Source organism: Musa acuminata, chromosome BXJ1-3 (assembly GCF_036884655.1).
Source record: "Musa acuminata AAA Group cultivar baxijiao chromosome BXJ1-3, Cavendish_Baxijiao_AAA, whole genome shotgun sequence".
Lineage (NCBI taxonomy): Eukaryota > Viridiplantae > Streptophyta > Magnoliopsida > Zingiberales > Musaceae > Musa > Musa acuminata.
The window spans coordinates 44,208,227-44,234,316 of NC_088329.1; the positions used below are offsets into that span (position 1 = coordinate 44,208,227).

A 26,090-nucleotide genomic window follows, 5' to 3' on the forward strand; every position below is an offset into this window, starting at 1 on the left:
CCCTCATCTCCCATCATTGTTCTCCTTATCCACAATACTTATCCACGTTTTTAACATTGTTATCATCCACCATCACATTAAAACTATTTTTTTTAATAAAATAAAAAAAATATTAAAATAAATAAATTTAAATATTTTATTATAATTTTTTAAATATAAGAACCGAGATGTTAAAGATAACTAATTTTAGGAATAATGTATAATTACTCCATACCGCTGTTGAGGCTACCTTCTGCTGCCTTTGTTCCAAGCCGCTCAATTACCGGATGGCTCGGTCGTTGTTCCTGTAGGAAGTCCGATATAAACATCCCCCAGCTCACATAAGTTAGTACAGATTGTTGTCAGCCGAATACAAAATGTTTAATCACCATTTCACACCCATAATGTCATTTGTTTCCATGACACCATACATCAGGTTGTTCAACCAGCGAAATCGGAGCATACAGCTTCTGTTACTAGCGACCAAGGGGGTTTGATTATAGATTTCAAACATCAGCTCTGTTCCGGAGACATACATTTAACAGTAAATATGGATCGAAGACAAGTTCTGCAGAACATTATAGAACAGTTCAGACATGACCGAGTAACAAAGTAACACTTGCCATGAGTTGTGACTCCAAGCATACACATATACTCAACATAGTTCCCCTGACTAAAATAGACTGCTAACTAATCATCATCGTCAAGTACACTTCGGCGTCGCTGGATCTGACAAGTAAGGCCAGAAAGAAAAATCAGCATAATTGTATTTTGCTTCCAGAGGAATAAACAAGGCACAAACTAATGCATAAACAGCTTTTATGTTGCATGGCTAAATGATAAGCATGGTTAAGTTCATGAATGTTCTCATGTAATACATCTTATTTTCAAAAATAAGCAACTTACAGTAACTTTTGTCTGTTTGCTTGTTTGGTTGTTGATCTGCTCCAGAAGTGAAATAAGCTTCTCTTCCGATACCTTAAAAACAAACACGCCAACATGGCACTCTTCCAAGTCTCATGAGGGCAACAGAAAGAAGGAATTTGCACTGGAATGTGTATAATTAAAAATTACACCTTTTCAGTTAGCTGTCCCATTTGAGCAGCTCTAAGAAGAACATCCTCCACGCCTCTTGCTTTATCAGGTTTCACCAAAGCAATACGAGCAACTATCAATAGAACAAACATCAGTTGGACTGATGCAGCTTAAAATTACTTCGCGAAGAACAAATTTCATGGTTGTATATAATTGTACAATAAGCATCATTTACAAAGATCGTAGTAGGGTTGGTAACAAGCCTTGCTAGGTAAAAACTTCAATCACTAACAAGCCTTTCCTAACAATAAATTTCAATCACTAACAAGCCTTGCTAGGTAAAAGCTAGTATCTTCTTGACCACAGTGAATTAGCAATTAGACACAATTTTGCAAACCCAAAATAGCAACAAATTCTGTAGGCTTGGTCAGGTTGACCATTAAGCAAGAATAGCTCACATCACACTTAGGGTTTCTATATCTACTAAATACTAGTTTTATAGGTCCAAAAATCCAGAGAATAAGTAACTCCAGTAAGAAGTCAAGCTTGAAAATTAGACGCAGATGTTTGACCCATGTATGGGAGAGTGAAGAGGCAGATAAAATGTACAAATAGATAGGGTGTCAGATCTTTAGGATTTCTTGCAAGCTCATTTACCCATCTTCTGAGGCCCTTCCGTAAAAGGACATTATTTCCCAAAATGCATTTCTCTGCCCATACCTATATTAGTTCCTGACTAATGCAATGATTAGTAAGAGCAGAACACCTAGAGATATTTTTAAAATGTCAACATCATCATCAGTCTTTGGGCTGTGGCCTCCAATCATATATGAGATTGACTATAAATCTATACTCTTAACTTGAGAAGGCTGGATCGATAATTTATGTTTAAGTCCAATGATACTTCATCAACCTAACTAAACCTTGAATGGAGTGTGTGCCAAACTCTGGCTGTGGAGATTAAGACAAAAAATGGCCTATAGATGGGTCCTAGTTCGTGCACAACAACCACATGAAAATTCTCATACGTGTTTTCATGCTTCAAAAGAGTCTAGATAAAACAGGAAATGGCAAGTCCTGCATATTGGGCAAGGTCCCATCTACAAGGAAAAATAAGCAGAGAGCCAACAGAATACAAGCACAGAGGACTACAAGTACAAAGTATCAATGATTAGGAGATGATGCAGTTGCACAGCAAATATATTTCATAAAATTGGTTTTGCAGGTATTGATGTTCCTCTGGATTATCTCATAAACACAGTTCCAAAAAATGACATGGATATCAAAAATACCCAATTATGAATTCTTGAATGGCCACAACTTTCCAATTTATAAAGCTAATCCTTTTCAGTCTTAGAGGGAGGGATGCCAGGACTCCGCCAAGAGAAAACTTGAAAGAATTTACTTAATTATGACAATCTTCAAAAAAGGCACATTACTTGCATCATTTAGTGAAGAAGAAGCATTTTGGAACCCTTGATCATTTTTAAAAAATGGAACAGATATTTCCAGATTGGTGATGACACCTCAATTGATTTTTGGTCTCAGAAACATAAACTTGTAATTTGTGGTAAGTGAGCATCCTTAATGTGTTCGTCAAAATAATTGTCCCAGACATACATGCTAGAAACTGAGGTGAAAGATATAAGGCAAATAATCACTTAAATCCCATCATAACAGTTTACTAAAATCCATCAATTCTTTTGGACTATCAGTAACTTATGGTAATGTACCACTAACATACTGAACTGAGAGCAGGTAATAAGAATAAACTTGTACAACAGAACAGCTTTAACAACATTCAAAGGCAAACCCATATTGTCAGAAGCTGTCAGGCAAAATTTTATCTCATCCAATACTTACGCCTTTCTCTTGCTTGAGCTGATAATATCTGACTAAGCATCAGTTGCCTATGCTCTTCTGCTTCTCTGCATTTCAAATTACATATATATGATTCTGTAAACGTACATAAAGTTGCAAACTTGATCCAGATGAATTCACAGGTTAAACCTTTTGGCCTCTTCTTGTGCCTTCTGCGGCTCACCATTTTGCTGATTACCCTAATTAAAAGAAAACACAAGCCAACAAACATTAGTTACAAAACAGGCAGTATTTAAGAGTTTATTATGCCACCAAGATGACTTGCAATGCCATGTTTTGCCATCAACTCTTGCATTCTTCTTTGCCTAATGGCTTCTAGCTCCGGGTCATCCTAAGAAGAATATTGACCATATTGTCAGTTTAGCAAATATAAGGTCCAACAAATGTATGTAGAAACTAAACTCATGTCCTTAAATAAATTCAGGTCTACTATATCTTACACTTAGTCTCAATGTATGCAATTCCTGAACCACGAATCCTCCTCAAATAAAGGCAAATAAAGGCAAAAAAATGAAAATAAGGGAACATCAAAACCACCGAGTATTTTCCTTTTCCATTTGTCAACATGAGCCCAAAGTAAAAAGATTCTGCCAGCAGACGACAACTAAAATGAAGCATCAACCACGAGAGTTTAGGGGGAAGAAATCGGAAATACGATCTTCTCCCAAAACAGGTGTGTGATTCAAATGTCATCAATCATTCCGTCTTTCCGTGGAAATTCGACTTTTAGCAATTATTCTCAACATTATTTCCCGAATCAAGAACATTGCAGACAAGAAATTGAACAATCACAAGGAACCATCTTAAAAGACAAAAAAAAGGCCCACAATCACTAGAAACGCAGCACCCACGGCTCGTTTGAACCCCGTAATAGGGAGAACCAAAACATGAGAGCGAGATGTAGTGATACAAAAGAGTGCTGCCCTCAAAGCTCATAAGAATCAAAGTAATCACGGCAGAACGATTAGCAAGAAAACCACATCACCAACAAAACCCTAGCTTACGATCGACATTTTGACAAGCAAGACGCAAAAGAAGGGAATTTGTGAGAAGAAGAGAGGGATAAGCGATCAATCCATACCATGTCGCGAAGGTTTCGAGATCGGAATCTCAGCAGAGCTCGTCGGAGTGTTGGAGTCGCTGCTCGATCTCCGCCCCGGCTTTTCCTTTGGCGGATGTATAACGCTACCGCTCTCCTTTTATAGAGTCGGTGGTAAGCAGAAGCTGTATGCCACGCACCCTTAATAGTATTAGATCCATTAACCGTAAACCGCAAGGAATTAGATCCATTAACCCTTAATAGTAGATCCGTTAACATATCGGATCTGCATCCTCTTTCCACTTTCCTGACCATTAACCTATGATGACGACATCAATTATTCCTCCGTAATTACATTAATTATCGGTATTTTTGATTCAAATCCCCAAAATATCGTCAGGGATCTGTATACATGATTGATCATTCACCCATCACGCACCTGGTCTGTTATTGGTTAATAGATGTGGGCTTATGTGGAGCCCACTGAATCTTATCAGAAGGGAGGTTAGTCGGACGGGTTGCCTAATCGAGTCGTTTTCCTTTAATATTTGTGAGATGATCATCCACCGTTGGTTAGCCTACGGACTTCACATACGTATCCTCCCGTTTCACGTCCGTTTCGTGTTTTAGGTTTTCGCTCCCGTCTTCTCTTTCTACGGACTTCCGCCCACGCGAAGAGCCGAAGCGTTGATTCCCATGGCCGACAAAACCCTCGCTTACTCAGCCGTCACCGTCGCCGTCGCTGGCGACAAGGAGGAGAAGGCTTATAAGCAAGACTCGGCTGACGGCGAGGAGGAAATGGCCTTTGAGGAAGCCATCGACGGTGGTGAGGAGGAGACGGCATATAAAGAAGCCGCCGTCGACGTTGAGGTGGATAGTGCCGATGAGGAGGCCGCTGTCACCGCCGTCGACCGCGACGCCGCCGTCGAGCTCCTCGAGGAGATCCGGGCGCTCAAGGATGAGCGGTCTGACCTCCAGCGCGAACGGGCTAATCTCCTCCGCGACCTGTCCGACGCCCGAACGAAGCTTGCCGGCGCTGAGTCTGACCTTAAGACTGTCGCCGGCCAGGCCAGCCGCCTCGAGGGCGAGGTCCGCATCATTCAAGACGATCTCTCCACCGCAAACATCGTCTCTATGGAGCAGGAGGAAATGGTCCGCCGCCTCGAGGGCGAGCTCCGCATCGCACAAGACGGCCTCTCCACTGCGCACATCGCTGCTATGGAGCAGGAGGAAAAGGTCCGCCGCCTCGAGGGTGAGCTCCGCATCGCACAAGACGACCTCTCCACTGCGCACAGCGCCGCTGTGGAGCAGGAGGAAAAGGTCCGCCGCCTCGAAAGTGAGCTCCGCATCACACAAGACGACCTCTCTACTGCAAACATTGCCGCTACTGAGCATGAGGAAAATGTCCGCCGCCTCAATAACTCGATCAAGGACCTCGAAGCCAAGTTCAAGGTCAAGATCAACGACCTGGAGACCACGGTCAAGGTTCTCGAGGAGGAACTCAGGGTATCCAAGCAGAAAGAGAGGGATGAGGCGGAGAAGTTTGCCGCTGTGGAAGAGGAGTTGATGACTAAGATCGCTGAATTAAGGTCTACGGTGGAGATCGATAAGGAGGAAAAGGCCTTTGAAATTGATGGCAAGGTAGATGCTGGGGTCCTTCCTGTGCACTCCCAGGCGCTGCGGACGTCGGCCGTGATTGGAATTGTGGCCTTGGCGGCAGGGGCTGTAGTGTGTCTTCAGCTCGCAAAACGGAGGTAGAATTGGAGTGAGGGTTCGTGATCTATCTGACTGCTTTCTGCTGATAATTTTTGTTGGCCTCTGCTCTGTTCTTTTTCTTGATTATCTATCTTGTCAGTCCAAAATCTTCTCACGGTAGTTTGATTGGGCTAAATGCTCTTTTACATCCTGTCAAGCAATTCCACAGTAGTTCTGGAATCTTTCATGATCGGACTAGATAGGTTCATGGAGTGGGATTTAGCAGTGGTTTCACTAAGGAGTTATATCAACGTTATTCAGGTTGATGTTTCTTGTGTTGTTCTGTCGAACGTGTAGTATGATTCTTGCAGCAAAACTGTTCTTGCTGATAGCTACACTTCAAAAAGCTTGAATCTTTTTGTGTTGAATGATCTCTTAATAAAGGACTGGTTCTCCTCTGTGTCATCTTATTATCATTTGGAATGTTTTTGTGTGTTTTATGTTGCCCTGAATTGTCATTGTGAAACAGTGCTTTTGCAACATCATAATACTTGTGACTGAAAGAATCTTTTGTACAATAATATTTTGTGTTATCTTGAAGATGTGATCAAAATGTAATTATGTCCTTGCTTCTGGATGCCTCTCTCCTGGAAAGACAGGACCCAAGAGATAGAGCTCCAGTATGCTTGGCTTACCCGGTCAAACTGTTATATGGCCTATAGCATCAATTATTTTTTTGATTGGTCTTGATACAAACTAATGAATGATTGCTTTATTTCAGTGCACTGAAAATAAATCTACAATGTTGATTGTTGTCAATCAGTCAGGTGATTTCTGTTATTTTGATGTGAAATATCGAGTCAGCACCATTTATATCTTGGTTCAGGAGTACACTGTTTTTAGTTCCTTTTATGTTGTCATATGATGTCAGTTCTTGGTAATTTAGTTTTTCAGTATATCATCATCTTATTTTATATTTGGTGTATGATATTTCTAAAAAAATATGTTTGGTGCATGATTTGATTCTTGAGTTGGTCCTTATTTCTTTCTTGGTCCTGAGTTGTCGTTACTGTACTGCATTATTGATGTTGCACATTGTAATGTTATCTGTAATAATGTAAATGATGATATGGTTCATGATGAGGTCCAAAACTTGGTTGAGGGACTTGGATGAGCTGGTTGGTGTTCATGAATCTCTCAGATCATGTTTGTTTATAGGATGGTAGAGCTTATGCTATCCTCAGTTGTCTCATTCAATGTCACTTAACTTACAATGTCATTTTCTCATGATATCTTGATTGTTTGGTCTCATCTGTAGTTTTTTTTCCTTTTTGTGGCTGATTTGAACTTTAATGAGGTTTTCAATGGATTAACTGGTTGAAAATTTTATTTAGTACTTATAAATTGTTCAGGATGACTTTTCTTAGGCATACAAGTGGTGTGGTTGTTATTTTGTTAGGTTTGAGATAAGCTAATAAATAGTGTCTTCATGTTGTTAAGCTCACTATATACTGCAATGTTATTGGCTGAAGGGGCTATTGTTTTAGTTCATTGCTACTATCTGTTACATTCTGTTTTAGTAGTACTATATGACAATTCTCTTACCTGGATAAGCAGCATAATCATGTGCAAGCATGACTGATTCAAGAGGCCACACAGCTGTTGAGGTGCCAAGTAATCAGCTAGTGATACTTATGCTCATTTTTTAGAGTTACAACCACTTTGCATTTGATTTTTTTTCCAACTTGCTGATAGTAATTTATTGAACTTGATGGTGCAAAATTAGTATCTACAATTGACTGTCAGGAATTTTGTATGGTCAAACTGGAGTTCTAACACTCAAAGAAGAGATCAGACAATTTGAACTTCAAATTGACACCCAGGTATGGTTATAGTATAAACATTTTATGTAACATTTCTTTGTTAACCTATAGTATTTGTCATCTTATTTGTAGTATTACTAACTAGATGCAATGTATGGTACAAAAGTTAGAAAATGGGTATGTTGCTTATAAGCGTAGACCTTCTGCAAGTTTAGATTTACAGGGCTAGCAATTTAAGGTACTGTTTAGCTATGTACATGTTCCCCAATAAAAAGCATTTTAGCCATTGAGAAGGCAAATGACAGTAGACGACCAAGTTCATCTTAACATTACTTGTGTCAACTATTTCTGAGTTCCATAGTTTATTGATGAACAATACGTTAATTGTGTATACAAGTATGTATGGAGTACGTTTTGGTTTTGCAGGCCATATGCTCAGCTGTTCTTCCATGGATTTGTCAGTGGTGACTCTTGGACGAGATCTGACAGCGTGATCTTTCCACACTTCCCAGCGTTGAGTTCATCAAACTGGTTGCAGATTAACATGATGTCCTTCTCTGAGATCTTCCCCATCTCCTTGAGCTTGTAGATCACAAACTCTGATTTGCTACAGAATGTAATGAGGTAAGTAAAGCTCATACAGCAGCAGGTGCTCTCACTTTGATCTGAAGCCATACCTTATGGATCCATTATTGTCCAGGTCTGCTGCCATCAGATCTCCCGCGGTCATCTTCCTCTTGAGCACCCACTCTGCAGTCCTTCGATTCCTTTTCTCGATCCTGAGCTCGGTCAGATACAAGAACGCCTTGGCGACAGCGAGAGTGCTCACCAGCAGCCACACTGATGCAAACAGCCTCCCCTTCATCGTCAAGAAGGTGTAGTCCCCGTACCCCACTGTCGTCACGGAGGTCACCGAGAGATAGAAGCTGTCGAGCCAAGCCAGCCCCTCCAGGACGTGCACCATCACAGTCCCCACCGCAACACAGCAGATAACGACACACAGTGCCAACCCCACCTTCATCCGCACCCTCATCCGCCCCTTCCTCATGTCCATCACATACGTCCTGAAGATCACGTTGCGACGGCTCTCGTCTACGGCGCTGAGCAGCACTGCCTCCTGCTTGTCGAGCACGTAGGTCAGCAACCCATTGAGGAGGACATCCACGAAGCCGAAGCCCACCAGAATGAACGCACAGGTAAAGAGCTTGGTGAAGCTGGTGTGAGGCACTATGTCGCCATACCCGATTGTGCACATGCTCACGATGGCGAAGTATAGCCCGTCGACCAGTGGAAACGTTCTGTGCCCCTTGAAGCTCCCTTGCCTCACCATGAAGACGATGATCCCTACCGAGATGTACAGGATTGCTCCAACTATGGCTTGCCGCACAATCCATGGTGAACGCGTGGTCGGAGAATCTGCAGGTTCGGCATCGAGTGCCAGGGCTTGACTTTCCTTGATGCAGGTGAATATGGATGGGGCAGAGTAGGACCGGCGAGAGGCTTTAGTGGAATGCTCATTGGGCTCCTTGATCACTGGTGTGTCAAGGAGTGGAACAGCAAGAGTGGGTAAGGTTCTGCAGCATGGAAAACTGGTGAGATAGCTGAAGTGATGAGATGAGTTGCTGTTGCGATGATCTGAGAGCTCATGAGAGCAATTCTGTATGGATTCCGGTGTCTTGGTTGACAAAAGCTTGTCCATGGACATGAAGCAGTGCAGGAATTCGTGATCTGAAACTTAGAGCACTACTCAGGTATGTTGGAAGTTGTTGGGTTGACTATTTGGTTGGAGTACTGGTAGTTAATCCAACCTGTCTGTCATCGTGGAATAGAAGTTAGATTAGCTTCTGAACACCCAAGAATTAAAAGGCTAGTAAGTTATGTTTCTGAGTATTTAGCTCACAATTTCTAAGCTTAGACTGTGTATATATATATATATACAAAGGATTAACATCTGTTGCTTCTTTCAGATTCCTGCACTAAATCTTCAGGGAAATTAGACCTGCAAAAAGGGAATTCTCCAGCTGCAGTTCTTCCATATTGACCAGCACAAAGTACATTACTCTGGTTCATAGGTGCCAACAATAACTCAGATCAGAAGCTCTCCATTCCTCTGGTTCCGATGAAAGGATCCATGGAGGAACATAAAATGAAGTAATTGTGTCATTTATGGTGATCCCTGCATTTTAATGGTCTGAGCTCTCCAGAAAACTGGTAGAGACTACAGTGAATTTTGCCTTCAAATACTGCATTACTATATTTTGCCATTTTACCCAATATTTCCTTTTTTGTGTGGTAAATTTCTACCAAGAGAATTAGTTTGTAGATTTTATTAATGTAGCCATGACTACAATAAAGGTATTACAGATCATTATACATTAGATTTGGTTAATGGAAATGAGCGTCTGAAAGTCTTGATGGCTGACCTTATGGTGATTACTTTGACAAAATAGAAATGATTAATCCTCATGTTAATTTTCTTATAATATTGTTGCTATGAGTTTTGACTATAACATAATTCAAATATAGAAGGTAAGATTGGAATGAATCGAAAACAGGTTAGGTGATGATCTCCCAGTGAGAGATGATACAAACTTGAATGTTGATGGGACAGGTGCTGGTGGTGAATGTTCAATTTTTTAGTGGTGATGATACAAACTCGTGTGTTGGCTGCCGACCTATCATTGATAGCGAATCCCCAGCTATCAAAATTGAACTGGAATGCGCTGTCAAGGAGTACAAAGTATCAGTTCCATACACGGAAGTTTTTGGTTAATAATTGGGGAAATTCTTAAAAAAAACCCTTAAATTTTTTTATTTTTTTCCTGCAAAAAGCACTGTTTTTTTAGCTTTATGTCACATTCTCCGAAAGATATGCTTATCTTTGGCTATGTTGTGTTCATCCTTGTCTCATAACTTTTCGTATTATCGCTCTCACCATATGATAATCGTATTTGCCTTTGAATGTTTTCTCTGTCGCATTCTCCTAGAAGTTGCTAAGGCCCTTGAGCCCGTCGCACGTTCTTGCTCTTGTCTGTCACTAGTATCGCATTGTTGCTTCGCTCACACCTCCCTCTATCCAGTTAGAGCGTGACCCCATCGAAAAGGGTGGTGTAGGCGGCATGGACCTACATGAACTCACCCACAAAATCGCCCTTATGAACGGTGGTGATCATGTACGGATTGCACTCAAGAACCAAGCAATCATACATAATCTTGATCTCTAGGCCATTAGCACAAGGGGAGACACTGAGGGTATCATAAAAGGAGGAGGAGGCGAATGGCGAGAGGGAAGCGATGCACAAGTGCTGGCAAAGATGTATGGGGGCAATGCTAGCGATAAAGGGAGGCTACTAGTGAAGCAATAACATGGCGAAGGAGGCCAGCATGATAACAACGATGGGCGACGACGAGGGTGCGCTCAAGGGTCTTAACGTCCTATACGAGGATGTAATAGAGGGGATGGTCATAGGAGACAAAGGCGATGAAGGTAGAGCAGAAGACGATCACATCATAGTGAAAGCGATCGACGATAAGTGGAAGGTGACCATGACACGATGGAGGCTATGGGTAAAACAATAAATATGGTCAGAGTTGTTGCTCGATGACTCCAATAGATAATGTTTTACTTGCATCGATATCGATCCAAGCCAGAGTTGTTGCTCGATGACTCCAATAGATAATGTTTTACTTGCATCGATATCGATCCAAGCCTGTCGACAGGTCATCTCCATCCAATCCACTCATATTAAAAGAAAAAAAAATTTGGTCCGTATGATAATCTTGATATTCTCGCACAAGTCGCACGCCCCACGATGCAACCTCCCTCACACATCACGACACACCTCTATCATGCATAGTTGCTTATGGTTATGCCTTTTCCTCCTCATTCCTCTTCCCTCCCTTTTACTCTCCACCTTCGTTCTCCTCTTTCTCTACCGTCTCTTCTCCTCATTTCTTCGTCCTTTTCTTCCTCCAACATCCCTTCCTATTTTTCTTTCTTTTTGAATCACCATTATGTATCGATATATCAACATATAATAAATCGATATCAACCGATACGTATTAATCCGATTAGATCATCAAAACAGATGCAGTATCCGAAACGATAAACCTTAGATGATTCTATCCCACGTATGGAATATTCTACTTAATAATCAGTTGATGTAAATATTAAAATATATGATAATTAATTACTGACACGTCAAAGAGGACGAGTTCGTGAACAAGAAAAAAGGAAGAAGAAGAAGAATTAAAGTCATGATGATGATGCTTCCGAACTAGGAAGCAGTACACGAACAGTTCTTGCAATGAGAACCGGAGAATAGTCGAAAAGATTGCACAGTACTATTCCTGGTTGCCATGGCCATGATGAGTGTGTGCTCAAGAAAAGAAAAGAAAAGGTTGCAGCTGATCATGCTTTACGACCCACGGGGCACATGCTATTCTATCCTTTGCTCCTACAACGACGCCAAAGGCGAGGATTCGTGCATCAAATTTAGCCCACACATGATCGGTCCCTGGTAAAAGAAGATGCAGGGCATAAAGGACTGCATCTTTGCTTCATCTTAATGCCCTGTCACTTTTTGTTTCTTGCCTCTTCGATTCTTGCTGACCTCGATGCGGGTGGAAAGGTGAAGCAAATTGGACGCCCACATACTCGTCGTCCTTGGCTATATCTATATACCTTTTACCTTTTAGTGGTCGTCTGAATGATCCACTGATCATTTTGATTTAAGGTCATTTCTAACAAATTTTATATCTAAAATAGAGATAATTGACTTGTTAACTTGATAAACCTAAATTGTTGATAAAAAAATACTCAAGTTTAAATTAATAATAATTATCTCTGTTGAGACATTCTGATGGTTAGTACATTGTCACATAATTGATGGGTCTTAGGTTTAAGTCTATGTTTAGCATCTTGTACGATTTAATAATTATTAATTTTTTTTAAAATTTTTTTAATAATAATTAACTTATTATATCAATTTTAATCTCTATTTATTTTTAATATATTATTAGATTAAAATATTAAAATATAATATTTTTATTAAAGTTTATCATAGTTCAAATATAGTCCTCTGAACTTATCCACAGATAGTCATTTCTTACTAAGTATTGTACCATTCTCAAATACTAAAATATCTTTGATACCAATTATAATGATCCAACTTAATAATACGTCTAACTTCCTAATATGTTAAGTCTAAACTATTAATTCAAAATGCCTAAGTCGAAACCAAAGTATTACAAAATTTTCTAAATTTGCTGTAAAAACATTCTTAGATCCGTGTTAAAATTTTTTAGGATAAAAAAAAGAGAGATTATTAATCTCAAGAAGAAGTCAATCAATAGTTTTAGTGGATTGATGTAGCCTGAAGGCCACCGTAAAATTTTTACCCTGCGTTACTCTTGTGTTTTATGAGTGGTGAGATCCATCACCAATCACTTACAGGAACTACACTCTGATCCATGAGGAATAATTATCCTCTTTCAAGTAGTCCTTAGCTTCTTCCTATTTTTCATCCACTTGAGAGATCAATGAGAGGATGGAAGACAGGAAGAGCTAATGCAATAGACCCACCGTCGGAAACAGATCTCTTACCTTACCAAATTCACCATGACTTTGATGGAGACACCTGAGAACATGTAACTTCATCGCATAACCTGATGACTCACTAGCTTTCTGAGGTGTACTCAGCATACACAAGTTGGTTCTCGAAGTTGTCAAAGGTGGTGGGTCAAGTGACTGCTACTCCCATGGGAAAACCTTTCGACATATCCTCCAAGGAGACACAAAGTCGAAGACAAGAAGCAGCACATTCCGCTATCCCAAACCATGCAAGTGGGAGGCAGGAGAAGGAAGAAATGGATTCCCAGCTTACAGCCAGGAGAAAACAAAGATACCCCGAAAGCTCTCTCCACTTCTGGTTGTGAATAGCTCGAAGTTGCTCCTCCAAAAGGTGATGGAATGTTCCCACCGACCCTTATCCTCCTCCTCCCCATGCAAACCATTACCCTCAACAGCAATCAAATAAATATCTCCAGCGCTCATGGCTAATCCTAAGCCTCAAGACCTTCTCAAGTATTCATCTTTGTCCTATAAATGTCCCACCACGCTTCCATCCATGTCACTACCACTGTTCACACCTGAGTGGCTAGCCATGGAGAAGCTGCCCAGGTCGCAAGTGGCGAAGGGGGCGTTCCTTCTCTTGCTCCTCTTCTTCCCCTTCATATCCTCGTCCCTGAGAACCTCTTACCTCTACTTCCTTCTCAACATCCTTATTGTTGCTCTAGGTGTCGAGGCCGGCTTCCTCGACGCCATCTCCAGGCATCAAGAGGAGAAGAAGGCACACAACACCGCGGCAGCTCCCACCGCCGGAAGTGCTGCACCCGTTGACGCAGCTAACTATGTGGCTGAGGTTGTCAACCCGCGTGAACGGGCTCCGCAGCAGAAGCCGGTGGGGCAGAAGTCCGCGAAAGTTGCGCCGGGAGAGCAGACGCTCAAGCGCTGCCCCTCCAAGCCGAGCCTTTTCTTCATCGGTGGATTCGAGGGAGACAGTGCGGGTAAAGAGTGGGAGGAGGACGAGGAGGAGGAGGAGGAGAAGGAGGAGGAGGCTGGAGAGCTCAGCAAGCAGGAGCTGTTTGCCAAGGCGGAGGCTTTCATTGGCAACTTCTACATGCAGCTGAAGATGCAGAGGGAAGAGTCGTGGAATAAGATTCAAGGGCTTTATCACAGGGCTTTCTAGGCTTTCCATGATGCATGCTTAATTACTTCCATATCGATGTCGCATTTCATTATATAACACGGTCATCCCGATCCTTGAATTATAATTTGCTTTTTTTTCTTTTATTAGAAGGGTCAGAAAGGAGTGAAGTACCAAAACCATTTTTCTTTGGTACACCTCATTCTTTCATACATGTTTCTCTGAAAGATACATGTATACATTGACAGCTTAGTCAGGATGGTTTCTTTAAGGTGGAAGGTTGGGATATGATAGTGGAGAGCAGAGAGAAAAATTGAGAAAATAGAGAGCTGGAATGATCATTAATTAAAATTAATAGGATAATATATTTTTTTTCTTTATAGTCCTACCAAACTTAATAGGTAGGATCTGTCCTATTCCTACTTACTTATTTCAAGCTATCTTAGTTGTTTCCATGTACAAAATGGCCCAAATTGCAAGATGCATAAGCTCACATAGTATCCATGCAGAGTATCTTGTCCTTGCAAGCAAAAAGATTATTTTTGTTAACGCAAAAATAATCTGATGCAAATAGTAAAGGAGTAATCTTACCTTGGCAGCTCAGTCTATCTGATGTTTTGAGTGCAGAAACTGGTGATATTAGATGAATATTGCTCCACTGCTTCCACTGTAATTTCTCAAAACGAATCAGGTTTCCATCCTTCTGCTTCTAAAGAAGAGAAATTGGAGCTTGGTAAATATCTCAAATCATTTTGAGTCCATTCTGCCATGAAACTTTGACCCATATAAGTGAAAAACAAGCATCTGAAATTAAAATAGTAAATGTACACTGGAAGAAGTATCTGTTTGCTTGTATGGAAAAAAAAATTGTAGTTGGTTTAAATTAAAACTAGTTAGTAATAAACACTTTGTATAAGCCACAAGAAAATTCGCTCTTTGTAAGCTAAACATCAGTCACACAAATTTTCACTATGAGATACCTTTACATTTTGAGGGAAGGGTTTACCCACGATGCCATTTTGTAGGTTCTACGCAGACCTGCATCTTCTTTCATATCAGTCCAATGATTTCTCTTTCAGATTTCGTATGGCATCAGTCTCAAGACAACGGTCGCCTTCCTGCTAATATATGAGGGTGGTGACAGGTTCTTCATTCATTTGTAACTTCCACAGGTCATCATGATCGGTTTTCCGAGTGTGAAGAAATGATCTGATTGCATCATTGAACTTGCAGAATGGCTGTAGTATTAAGCTACCCGTTCCAAGAGTTAGCACGAAATTAGGAGTTAGTGAACAAAAAAGCACCCGCATCGAATGGTCCAAGCAAACCCTCATTCAGAATGCGCATGGCAGCACTCCTGGAAAACTTTCTTGCAAATAAGAAGCACGGTACGAAAGTGCCATTGCACTGACACCACTCTGTTCGATATTCTGTCTCATAGTAGACATGATTAATGTTCTGCAAAGTGAAGAAATAGGCTTTTCTCACATAAAGAAAATTCAAAAAAATGCACTGCACTATGATATGTAAATATGAACAGTAGATGATACTAACCCTTATTTCCATAATGTGCTCCAGGCTCGCATCAGGAAACTCGAACGTCTTAGGATGCCAACTTCTTTTGTCCTTCGTATCTATAGATTGGTTCCATGATGTATATGTTAAAGTTCTTCTCTCTAGTTCATCTTCAAGATGACTCATCTAGAAAAAGAAAAGCTAATAATCAGAACAAAAGAAAAAGAAGAAACATTTTATAGAGCTTTCCAAGTAGAACTCCTGTCTAAATGCCCATTGTGCAATGAAGATTAGATGCAATATACAGATAATAAATGCAGGATTGTGCCAGCAAAATAAATTAAAAAACCAAATCAAATCATCTTACAGAGAGTAATGTTTGCACGTAGTGTTCATCTGGTATACAATCATGTTCCTTCTGGGCAGCTTCTTTCTGCACAAACATAAATCAAGGATGACTATTGAGAGATCCCTCATGGTAAATTACTACCATCCGTCCAAGCTTAAAGATCATTTTTTGAAACAATTCATCCTTTAAAAATGTTTATGACATCGTGAAAGGTGGACAACATATGAGCGAACTCAGATTTGAACACCTGGCTTTCTGATAAAATGCAGACAAATTTCAATTCAAGAAATATAACAAAACACAAAGCTTTGTTAACTGCACAAACATGACAATTTTAAAATGTGTGCTCTTTTTTATTTTCCAATGAGATTATAAGCATTATGATTAGATCTGAGTCCAAGATAGTAGAAGTTCTGTAATGTCAGAACACTAACCAACAAGCCCATGTTAAGAGGCTTTCTTCATAGTGAGATCTTGTTAGCAATCTCAACTCATAGATGCAGATGTATCCATTCCTTCCAGTACTCTTGTTCTCAAATAAAGTATCTACACGTTACAAGATCTCGTTCATCAATAAACAAACAGCTTAGGTACCTGATCATTATAAATTTTATTTGTCCCACAGGTATGTCTTAACTTGTAAATCAATAATTGTAGAATTCCCACATGGTGTTATTTTTGCAGTCTTTTAATAGTTGAATATGAAGACCCTGAATTATGACATCTCTTTCCAGCTTTGCACCTTTTTATCTTCAGAAACTTTCCGAAGCTCACATGATTACAGGATCATCAAGCTTTTGACGAAAATACTGGATGTTCATTTTATCCATGTTCTTTGATATTAACTTGAGTGAAAATATCTCAAAGTATTGTCTTAAAAATATTTTTTAAAGTTCCTCTGGTAACAACTTTTATTCTCTTTAGGTCATGCACCATCAACTTATCAATTATTTATCATAAAAATATTTCCATCAATGGGTAAAATGTTTTAGAGGACGGACCTTGCTACAGTAGTAAGGTTGCCCCTTTGCATCCTAAAAGATCAGAGTTCAAATTACGAAAATAGTCTTTTTCAATATTTAAAGATAAGGCTGCATACATTGAGCCTCCCCAAACCCCGCATTGGTGGGAGCCTCATTCACTGGGCATACCCTTTTTTTAATGGGTAAAACCTACAACATGGCCAATGTAATAGTACCTTTTGAAGTTCCTCTAGTAATAACTTCTATTCTCTATAGGTCACGCACCATCAACTTATTAATTAATTCTCGTAAAAATATTTGCTTCGTTGTCAAAAAGAGAAGATATTTTTCTCTTCAAAAGCATGTGGCAGCTAGTTCTTTTGGTGAAAGAGAATATATGAGAGAAGAGAGGCTATCCAACTTGTTCATTAAGAAAACGAAAGATCTTTTAAAGGAAAAAAGAATAAAAAGTTATGTAATACAAGCAACAAGGCACAATAAAATGCAGTGCAGTGGGGATTAATCCACTGCACATTATTTAAACAGAGGCCATAATAAAAAGTATCTAGAAACTAGAAAGTTTTATTTTTTTAATAATGTTAACTTTCTGGGAGCGAAAATCACCATAGGTTTTTGAATGAGGCCTCATGACTGACTGTTTTATTGTAGATTTTGGAAACAGGATGTGATCAAATGATTCTACTGCCACAGAACAACTGGGGCAAGGAGCAGCAACCCATCCTTTCTGCATAAGCAAATCACTTGAATGGATCCAGTTTATAAGAGCCAAGCACACAAAGGACAGTCTTTGCAGAAACCAAGACAACCAAATTTGCATATGGATGCCAACGGGCTGCCATGAGTTGAGCAGATAGAAGGAAGCAACAGGGAATAATCGAGAGGAAGAGAATCTCCAAGAGAAGGAACCAGACCTCTTGTGATTTGTCTTGTGGTCTCCAAGAAACCCTAATATAATTTCTGTCCTCTGTACTATATTTTAGAATTTCTATTTTTCTAATTTACAGACCCTACAAATGTAACAGCTCCTTGAAATTGACAAAGCCCATGGCAGATTAGATCATCAGGTGTCGATAGAGAAGTAGAATGTCCAACTGAGGAAGGTATTAGCTAAAATGTAGCAGATGGACTTGAAAAAATATATATAATCACCATTTTCTCTCAAAGAATGTTTTATGTTAATCTATATTTACACCTCCTTGCTATGATCAGCACTCTGCAAATTGTGGAAAGTATCTTGCCTGTTTCATATATTTGCTTTGAAGTAATCTTACAACTCAAAAATTTTAAACAAAAAAATTGCCTGAATAACATTCAGAATGATGTCAATATATGAAAGCAACAACTTAATGGACATCATTAACATATCATAAATTAATGTAGCAAATTGAAAAGAGAGTGGTGGAATTGAAACACCAGATATATTACACAGCTACAAACGACAACTATTATAAGTTTATCTTACGAGGTTATCCTTTAATTAGAAGGATAATGGAAGAGTCTACTCACATTATTCTGTTTTGCACCAAGTGCTAGTCCTGTTTGCCGCTGCAAAGGAACAAGCACAATAAGAGTCTAATGGTTTAAAAAGCGAAAAATGTTGAAAGTGAATGACAAGTAGATTGAAACTAGTAGCAAAGACCAGATAAGAGTTTGCTATGTTCAGTATGCTGCCAAATTGGCTTGCTAATTTTGCTAGGCAAACATTAAGCTCTTGTATTTGGAAATCTGAGTTCAAAGGGAACTTGTGTATTGCAGACTGAATTTTTTAGAGCAACTGATATTAATAGAATAAATGCTGTCTGCAAAAGTAAAACTATATTTAGGAAGAGTATGCAGATTCTGAAGATGTAACCTGTTGGCTACAGGATGCAAGTTAAGGACCAAGCCATTTTATACTTGTATAAAATGAATCCGAGATGCCTAGAATGAAAGGATAAAAGAAAGAGAGAGGAAAAAAAAAACAGACTAACAAGGTAGCTACCAGACAATCTACACTCGTATTGGATAGAAAACAGAAAAACTACAAGCAAGAACCTTGTCACTTCTTCTACCATTTAGCAATCAAACTCCTGTGATTAAGCCAATGAAACCTTATCATGTAAAAATGCGAACCTGTCCATCATTAACTGATTAAAACAATTATTTTCTGGCTTAAAATAAATTTTATCTAGGTCTACGGAGTTTTTTTGCTTTTCCCTGCAATCTTGAAGCCACAAACACAAAGTTGTCATAGCAACAAGATAGAGGCATGAATTAGTTTTAAATCAGCACATACTACTTTTGTAACACCCCTGATTAGTCTCACATCGAAAGTGGGCAAGATTAAGATTGACTTATAAGGGTCTGATGAATGTACTACTACCAACTTTAGCTTAAGCATTTTGGTCAGTGATTTAGACTAAACGAAGTTGATAGGCCAGTTAGCCCATCAGGCCCGAGTCATTATATTTGGTATCAGAGTCGACCTAGCATTTGGATATGGTGAGGGGGCTCGAGTAGGAAAGGGTTACCCGTAGACGGAGTCAGAGGACTCGTCACGGCGTGGAGCCACCACTGGGCTACGCCTCACATGCACTATGCTAGGGTTTGATCTGGGTTATGGTGGGGCTTGACGAGGACGTCAAGCCTTTAAGTGGGGGTGATTGTAACACCCCTGATTAGTCCCACATCGAAAGTGGGCAAGATTAAGATTGGCTTATAAGGTCTGATGAGTGTACTACTATCAACTTCAGCTTAAGCATTTTGGTCAGTGGTTTAGACTAAACGAAGTTGATAGGCCAGTTAGCCCATCAGGCCCGAGTCATTATAACTTTAAACAAAGTTTTATTAGGGTAATCTACCTAAAGTCATTTCCTTAGCAATACTGAGACAACATGTCCTTTTGCTATCTGATTATCCTCAAAAGTCAGCATTTAAAATAAGATAACAGAAAATGAAAAATATCCATTTTCCTAACTGAACCAGTATTCACATATTAAAACTATTTTTTATCTCATAATAAAACGTTTAAAATTACAAGTAATGGTTAAATATGGGCTAATTACATATTAAACATTGAAGTTATACCTCTTTAACATCCCAGTCCCTAGACTTCAAAAATTTACATTGAAATCCCTATAGTTATAAGAGTGAAACATCTAGCTGTATTTACCCTAATATCGTTTGTTTTATCAATGGAAATACGAAAACAATAAGAAAAAAGGTAATTTCAATGTCCTAGTTACGTTTTTTATGGTGGCAAACAACGACGCTGCTAGGGATCGCGGGTGGTTACTATGGATGAGGAGGGAGAGTGACGGCGCAGATGTTGACGCTCTGGATCTGTGTCAGTGTCACTCGACAACTGCATCGGTGTCGATGCAAATGCAGAATAACCCTTTCGTCGCTCTGCATCTGCGTCGGTGTCGATAACGATGCGGGGAAGAACAACGTTGTTCTGCATCTGCATCGACACCATGCAATTACCGAGCGATGCTAACGTAGATGCAGAGCATTGACATCTACGTCGGCGCCTCATCTCTCGCCGCTGCTCCTCGTTCACAACAGTCACCTGCGAACCCCAACGACGCCGCTGTCCGTCACCACCAAAAACGCAACTGGGACGTTGAAATTATCTTTTTGCTCATCGTTCTCATACTTTCGTCGGTAAAACCGACGACATTAGGATAAATGAAGCTAAATATTTCACTTTCATAACTATAGGAATTCTAATATAAAATTTTTAAGTCTAGAGACTGAGATGCTAAAGAGATCTAATTACAGGGGGTAATATGTAATTAACTCGATTAAATACTACTATTAGATTATGGTCGTGCTAAGAAAGGTAGGATAATGTTTTAATTGTACACTTCAAATTACAAGATGTCCTCCCACATAAGCTTGTCCAATAAATAGTCAGAATATGACCTAAATATCTTCCTAGTTTCATTCAAATATCTTACCCAGTTATTGATGCTCAAAATGAATCAATTCACAACAATACTAGATCCAGGAGTACTTCTATTTTCAATTTAATTAATTAGTACTAAAACGTAAAAAGTTTAGAGGGAGTTTAGGTTGCTCTCCCCTTTATCGAAGAACATGATGTGCCAAAATTTGCATAGCTGATGTAAATTCATCAAAGATAACCTCCAGAAAGCAACACAAGGTTGAGACCGAGGAAGAAACAAGTCCCTGTGGATAACAATTATTGCCTTTGTTCTTTAACCAAAAAATAACAACAGCTAACAACTAAAATCCCTAATTGCACCTGTGCTAAAACAATTTTGGAATGCATATTTATCGAAGCTAAATGGCATTTGAATTTTGACTGCTTTACTAGAAGAGAAAAATTAATTGTTTAGATTAAAAATATCTATGCTGAACCCTTTGCTCGATAGAAAAATCCATGATAGTGATTACATTAATCAAGCTTGAGATTTTCCAAGAACAGACTACTCTGAGTCTGACTACGCAGCACATAATATCTGTGTCAGAGAGATGAGTACAATTAAGGGCTATCGATATGTAAATCTCATTTTTCATTTTTTTTTCTCTTATTTAGAGTAAAAAGCTAGATACTCATATTGCACAAGTTCACAGATACCTCAAATTAGATAAAAAATTATCACCAAAGGTCCACAAAAGACATCAGAAGCAAAAATCTGAACCATGTACATAATTTTACTCCTTACCTTGCAGAATTTACTGAACACTGGAAAAACGATAGTATCAGCCACAATAGTCTCAGCATGCTTTCTAACCAAGGTTATCCACTGAAGGAAAGTGTTAATGTAGTTAAAGACATGATGAAAACTTAAAAATTGAACAAAAGTTGATTTCTTGTCTTCTAAATGAAAAAAAAAAAAAACCTACTGATGTTTCTAGATCAAAATACAACAGCTATGAATATGATAACCTGGGATCCTTTTCTCCATCTGTCCTTGGGTATTGTAGGAAACATCTTGGCATTATAACGTACATCCTTCCTGTCAAGAAAGCTAGAAGAATGACCATATAGCTTAGTCTTTTCCATGTCTACATTGAAAAATGTCAAAGCATAAGAACAATATGAAAAATAACCCTTTGGTAGCCTACCTATCCACAAAACTTTTTGAAGAAGACATCATGTAGCTATATATATAGCTGAAGTTGTAAAGAGGAACACAGCTGCCATATAAAATCAATGAATCAGAAATTAAAATGGCCAAGAACATCGGAAGTGATTTCAGAGCATCAAAGTTGTAAGACATCAAAAAAATTAAAAATGGCCTGTTATAAGGTGGGGAAGAAAAAGGAATCAGTTGAAAGTAATAATTGCTTGGCTATGAAACCAACGAAAAAAAATATATGGGATAACATTAACTTGAACATATTTGGAAATACTAAGACAACAGATTCTTCTTTTCTTTTTGTCTGTCCAGTGAAATAACTATTTCCAATTAGATTAAAGGCAGTTACATGGAAAATGAAATAGCTTCTTCATGCAATTTTATATGAATGTATTTATAGAATTGTAGTAGCACTAAAACAACAACAAACCATTCAGGTTACCTTAGAACAAGCCTCAATTATCAAAACACATATGCACCACTTATGACATACCATGCTAGATCCATAGAAGTTTGAAGTTCACAAGTCTCAACTCTTATAGGAGTTATATACTATGCGAGTCATGAAGATCCATTAGGGCTTCATATAATATATATTCATCACACCTATGATATGCCATGCTAAATTGAGATAAATTAGGAAGCTATAAAGCCTCAACTCTTATAGGACTGCAACCATGTGAGATATGACAATCCACCAAAACTTCATATAACAGAATCACAAACTTATCCTTCTGTATACAAGCAAAAGTATGATTACTAATGACTGATTAGAATCCCAAAATATACCCAAATAACTATCCAATCAAAACAATGGGATACACTTCCAAGTCAGATGATAGACAAGCTACTGATCCACAATGGATTTACTTAGGGTTGAACATTCAACATTCAATCAATGTTTTTGAAATATTAGGAAATTAGGACTCAGTCAATAAGGCTTTTTCTTACCCCAAAAAAAAAATTTTTGGTTGATATGCAGTCTTTGTAGTATGTTATTATAGAAGAAGGCCCTATAAAAAGTTTAGTTAGAAATTAGAATAACTTTTGGTGTTTAGAAATGTCTTCCAAAATTTAAGGGGATTTTGACAATTGTGTTGATTAGCTTTCAATGAGAAAAAAAATATGCATAAGATATCCTTTCTACCTTCATTGCTCTTCTTTTCTCAAGTATGTTTCTAGCTTTTTCTCTTAGATTTCTTTAAAAAAAAAAAATATTGTAACCAATACTTGGGGACAAATCACATTGCTTAACATTTACAATAAGCATAAGGTAGAGGTCAATCAAAGACCTTTCTAACTAATTGATAGGAATATTCAGAACTATCCAAACTATGATTTTAGAGTAATGGCATACGGCAGGTATCAACAAAATCAGGAAGACCATGTCGTAGGTTCAACATTTATTTACAAAAGTTAAATTTCTATCGTAACTTTTTTTGGGTTAGCAATACATGTCTATACTGTCAAAATTTGATGCAACAACAAAAATTGGGTTTCTAAACCTGATTAACCTAGTTGTTTCTCTTTTTGCAAAGCTTGCATCTCATTGCCGCACATGAGAACAGGACACACATGAGCAAGTAAATAAAGTGAATATTGGTGCAGATGTTGTTTTAGTTCTACTTAAGACTGAGTATCAAAACTAGGGAGTAGGATTCTTTCAAATGACAAATGAAAAGATTCCTAAAGAGTTGGTGCTAGACATTTCACAAGCTTATAACTGAAAAATTAAATAAGAAACCACATGGAAATAAGAACGTCATTTCCACAGACCACATGCTTCATTTTCCGATCAGACATAAGCCCTAAAATATATTTTGTTTAATGCATATCATAAAAAAAAACAAAAAATCATGGGATAGACATGAAAAAAAAAATGGTATTAATCTCCAAGAACGACTCGAGAAACACCCACTACCTATCGGAGATCAAGGCAAACCGTTGGTTAGCCGGATCCTTGAGGGCCACAGCGAGCAGCAACCGCTCTGCTTCGATCATAGTGGCCTCACCCCACACCACCTGCAAACCCCAAAACCTCTATGCCACAACATCAAAATTCTGCTCGAGATTCAAATGATAAAATAATAACTCAGAGAGGATTGCAAGACCCTTATGCCATTCTGAAGCTGACGGCCAAAGAAGAACGGCGATCTTGTCGTCGTCCTATCGAACACAAAGCCCGGCTCCGAGTGGATATATATCGAGTATTTCTCCTCTTCGGCTTTCTGCACAGAGCACCAACAGCAAAACTCTAGATCGCATCAAAGAAGAGAACCGGAGAAAGGGATTCTTGACGATGGCGATGCCTGGAAGAAGGTGTGCCAGACGAAATCCAGCGGGAGATTGGAGCGGGCGAGGAACAGGAAGGCGATCTTGGGAGGGGCGAGCAAGGGCACCTCCACGAGGTCGACCGGGGAGGGCGATCTCGAGCAGATGCGGATCAGCGTGAGCGTGCACGCGAGCACCGACACGCACAGGATCAGCTGCAGGCCCAACCGGAGCCTGCTTCGGGCGACGGGCAACGCGGCCAACGCCAGCGACGACGACGACGAGGGCGCCCTCTTCTTCATCGTCGCCGTCCCGGCGATGAAAGGCTTCTAATTCGATCGCCCACCGCGATGCCGCCAACGGCTTCGGTTTGGGTCGATAAATATATAGTGGAAAATGGTATCCTTATTGTGCTTTGAATTGTTGCGCGTAATAACTAACAAATATTTCGTTTGAAATCTCACGAGTTTGTGGAGTCGATAACAAACAAATACGTATCGATTTGGTTAGTATTGTTCCAAAAGCATTTTACGAATCTCAAAGTACAATAAAAAGGGGAAATTCTAAAGGAATTAAAGTACTTGTCATGCAAAGATTTGTTGGAGAGTGTCTTTTGGTTGGGTTGGAAGGGAAGCATAAGACCCACCACTACTACATGGAGGAGAAAGAAAGCATGGGGAGAGTAGTCACACGTCTTCATTTGTGTCAGCTCACATAAGGATTCAAGGTTCCTCTCATAAGGTGAATGATCCTTGAATCTATCCGTCAACAAGACTTGATATCAGCAAAAGTATCTAGAACTTTCATTTTAAATATTTTCCTTGAATCATAGTTATCAGAATCTGATAATACCAATTAAATAGATAAATCAAGAATCGGACTTTGAGCTAATTATATATTACTTTTATACTTATCTATTTTAGCATCTCGATACTTATATTTTAAAAAGTTATATGGATATTCGTTATGAAAGTAAAACATATAGATCTATTTATCTTAAAATCATCAATTTTATTAATAAAAATATAAAATAAAAAATAAAAAAATAATTTTAACGTTTCAATTAGTAGTGATAGACAACATATGTGGTAATGAACGATAGTACCCCTTGGGACTATTATGGAGGAGGAGAGCGATGGTGAAAAGTAGGGCCACTCTGTATCCGAGTCGACATCGACATAGACACCGAGCGACGCCGCTTGACATCTACATCGATAGCCCTTTCATTGTTCGGTAACTACGTTGATGTCAATGCGAATGCAAAGTAGTACTCATTTTTCGTCGTTATTCTCTTCATCCACAACAGTCACCCGTAACCTTTAGTGGTATCATCGTCTACTACCATCGATATTGTATGTTATCACCAACTAGAATATTAAAATTTTTATTTTATCTTTTATTTTTATATTTTTGTTGATAAGACCGATGATGCCAGGATAAATTAATCGGGATGTTTCACTTTTATAACTACAAAAATATCAATATAATTTTTAAAAAATATAAAATATAAAATACCAAAGATAACCCACTACAATGGTTAATATATAATTAAACCTCAGTTTCGATTGCATGATATTTTGAATCGAAACAATCGACTTGCTCAATGAAATTGGTTTCTCAATACACTCTATTTTTTTTATATAATATCTTGTCAAAACAAATATATTTATATTTAGACGGAATAATTCATGAAATGGCATATGAGTCCGATCGACGAAAGAGA

General features: G+C 38.9%; 5 protein-coding genes and 1 long non-coding RNA gene across 7 annotated transcripts; 3 read left to right on the forward strand and 3 right to left on the reverse strand.

Annotated features, from left to right (window-relative positions):
- Positions 1 to 456: 456 nt before the first annotated feature.
- Positions 457 to 4,264, reverse strand: LOC103979951 (uncharacterized). The gene is made up of 7 exons (XM_009396222.3): positions 3,977 to 4,264; positions 3,161 to 3,226; positions 3,025 to 3,074; positions 2,878 to 2,942; positions 1,056 to 1,147; positions 886 to 957; positions 457 to 708 (listed from the first exon to the last, which is right to left on the reverse strand). The coding sequence occupies exons 1-7, from the start codon at positions 4,247 to 4,249 to the stop codon at positions 670 to 672; spliced, it is 657 nt and encodes a 218-aa protein (XP_009394497.2). The 5' UTR covers positions 4,250 to 4,264; the 3' UTR covers positions 457 to 669.
- A 279-nt stretch (positions 4,265 to 4,543) lies between these two features.
- Positions 4,544 to 6,087, forward strand: LOC103979949 (uncharacterized). The gene has a single exon (XM_009396219.3). The coding sequence runs from the start codon at positions 4,631 to 4,633 to the stop codon at positions 5,690 to 5,692; it is 1,062 nt and encodes a 353-aa protein (XP_009394494.2). The 5' UTR covers positions 4,544 to 4,630; the 3' UTR covers positions 5,693 to 6,087.
- A 1,698-nt stretch (positions 6,088 to 7,785) lies between these two features.
- Positions 7,786 to 9,157, reverse strand: LOC135633633 (two pore potassium channel c-like). Its single transcript, XM_065143337.1, has 2 exons — positions 8,130 to 9,157; positions 7,786 to 8,059 (listed from the first exon to the last, which is right to left on the reverse strand). Exons 1-2 carry the CDS (start codon positions 9,155 to 9,157, stop codon positions 7,888 to 7,890), a joined length of 1,200 nt encoding a protein of 399 aa, XP_064999409.1. The 3' UTR covers positions 7,786 to 7,887.
- LOC135633641 (uncharacterized) lies at positions 7,938 to 9,863 on the forward strand. The gene is made up of 2 exons (XR_010495083.1): positions 7,938 to 8,076; positions 8,153 to 9,863. It is a non-coding gene; the product is annotated as an uncharacterized LOC135633641 (long non-coding RNA).
- A 3,536-nt stretch (positions 9,864 to 13,399) lies between these two features.
- Positions 13,400 to 14,430, forward strand: LOC103979948 (uncharacterized). Its single transcript, XM_009396218.3, has one exon. The coding sequence runs from the start codon at positions 13,506 to 13,508 to the stop codon at positions 14,199 to 14,201; it is 696 nt and encodes a 231-aa protein (XP_009394493.2). The 5' UTR covers positions 13,400 to 13,505; the 3' UTR covers positions 14,202 to 14,430.
- Positions 14,431 to 15,032: 602 nt separating this feature from the next.
- LOC135633646 (glycosyltransferase BC10-like) lies at positions 15,033 to 24,785 on the reverse strand. Of its 2 annotated transcripts, none has more exons than XM_065143381.1 (10): positions 24,406 to 24,785; positions 24,208 to 24,324; positions 24,018 to 24,118; positions 22,083 to 22,154; positions 21,904 to 21,973; positions 21,680 to 21,760; positions 18,513 to 18,551; positions 16,042 to 16,107; positions 15,714 to 15,860; positions 15,033 to 15,617 (listed from the first exon to the last, which is right to left on the reverse strand). In XM_065143381.1, exons 1-10 carry the CDS (start codon positions 24,667 to 24,669, stop codon positions 15,438 to 15,440), a joined length of 1,137 nt encoding a protein of 378 aa, XP_064999453.1. In that variant the 5' UTR covers positions 24,670 to 24,785; the 3' UTR covers positions 15,033 to 15,437. The 2 variants fall into 2 exon arrangements, with proteins under 2 accessions (XP_064999453.1, XP_064999446.1); XM_065143374.1 differs by having other exon boundaries at positions 21,904 to 21,985; positions 24,406 to 24,783.
- Positions 24,786 to 26,090: the final 1,305 nt, after the last annotated feature.

Excerpts from the sequence above, each read along its gene's own strand:
- LOC103979951 (XM_009396222.3), bottom strand. The coding sequence starts at position 4,249 with ATGGTCAGGAAAGTGGAAAGAGGATGCAGATCCGATATGTTAACGGAT. Across the intron at positions 3,227-3,976 it reads CTCGAAACCTTCGCGACATG|GATGACCCGGAGCTAGAAGC; the intron begins GTATGGATTGAT and ends TATTCTTCTTAG. Across the intron at positions 709-885 it reads GCAAACAGACAAAAGTTACT|ATCCAGCGACGCCGAAGTGT; the intron begins GTAAGTTGCTTA and ends CTTACTTGTCAG.
- LOC103979949 (XM_009396219.3), top strand. The coding sequence starts at position 4,631 with ATGGCCGACAAAACCCTCGCTTACTCAGCCGTCACCGTCGCCGTCGCT.
- LOC135633633 (XM_065143337.1), bottom strand. The coding sequence starts at position 9,157 with ATGTCCATGGACAAGCTTTTGTCAACCAAGACACCGGAATCCATACAG. Across the intron at positions 8,060-8,129 it reads GACAATAATGGATCCATAAG|CAAATCAGAGTTTGTGATCT; the intron begins GTATGGCTTCAG and ends TACATTCTGTAG.
- LOC103979948 (XM_009396218.3), top strand. The coding sequence starts at position 13,506 with ATGGCTAATCCTAAGCCTCAAGACCTTCTCAAGTATTCATCTTTGTCC.
- LOC135633646 (XM_065143374.1), bottom strand. The coding sequence starts at position 24,669 with ATGAAGAAGAGGGCGCCCTCGTCGTCGTCGTCGCTGGCGTTGGCCGCG. Across the intron at positions 21,761-21,903 it reads GATGGAGAAAAGGATCCCAG|TGGATAACCTTGGTTAGAAA; the intron begins GTTATCATATTC and ends ACTTTCCTTCAG. Across the intron at positions 18,552-21,679 it reads TGTTCAGTAAATTCTGCAAG|CGGCAAACAGGACTAGCACT; the intron begins GTAAGGAGTAAA and ends GTTCCTTTGCAG.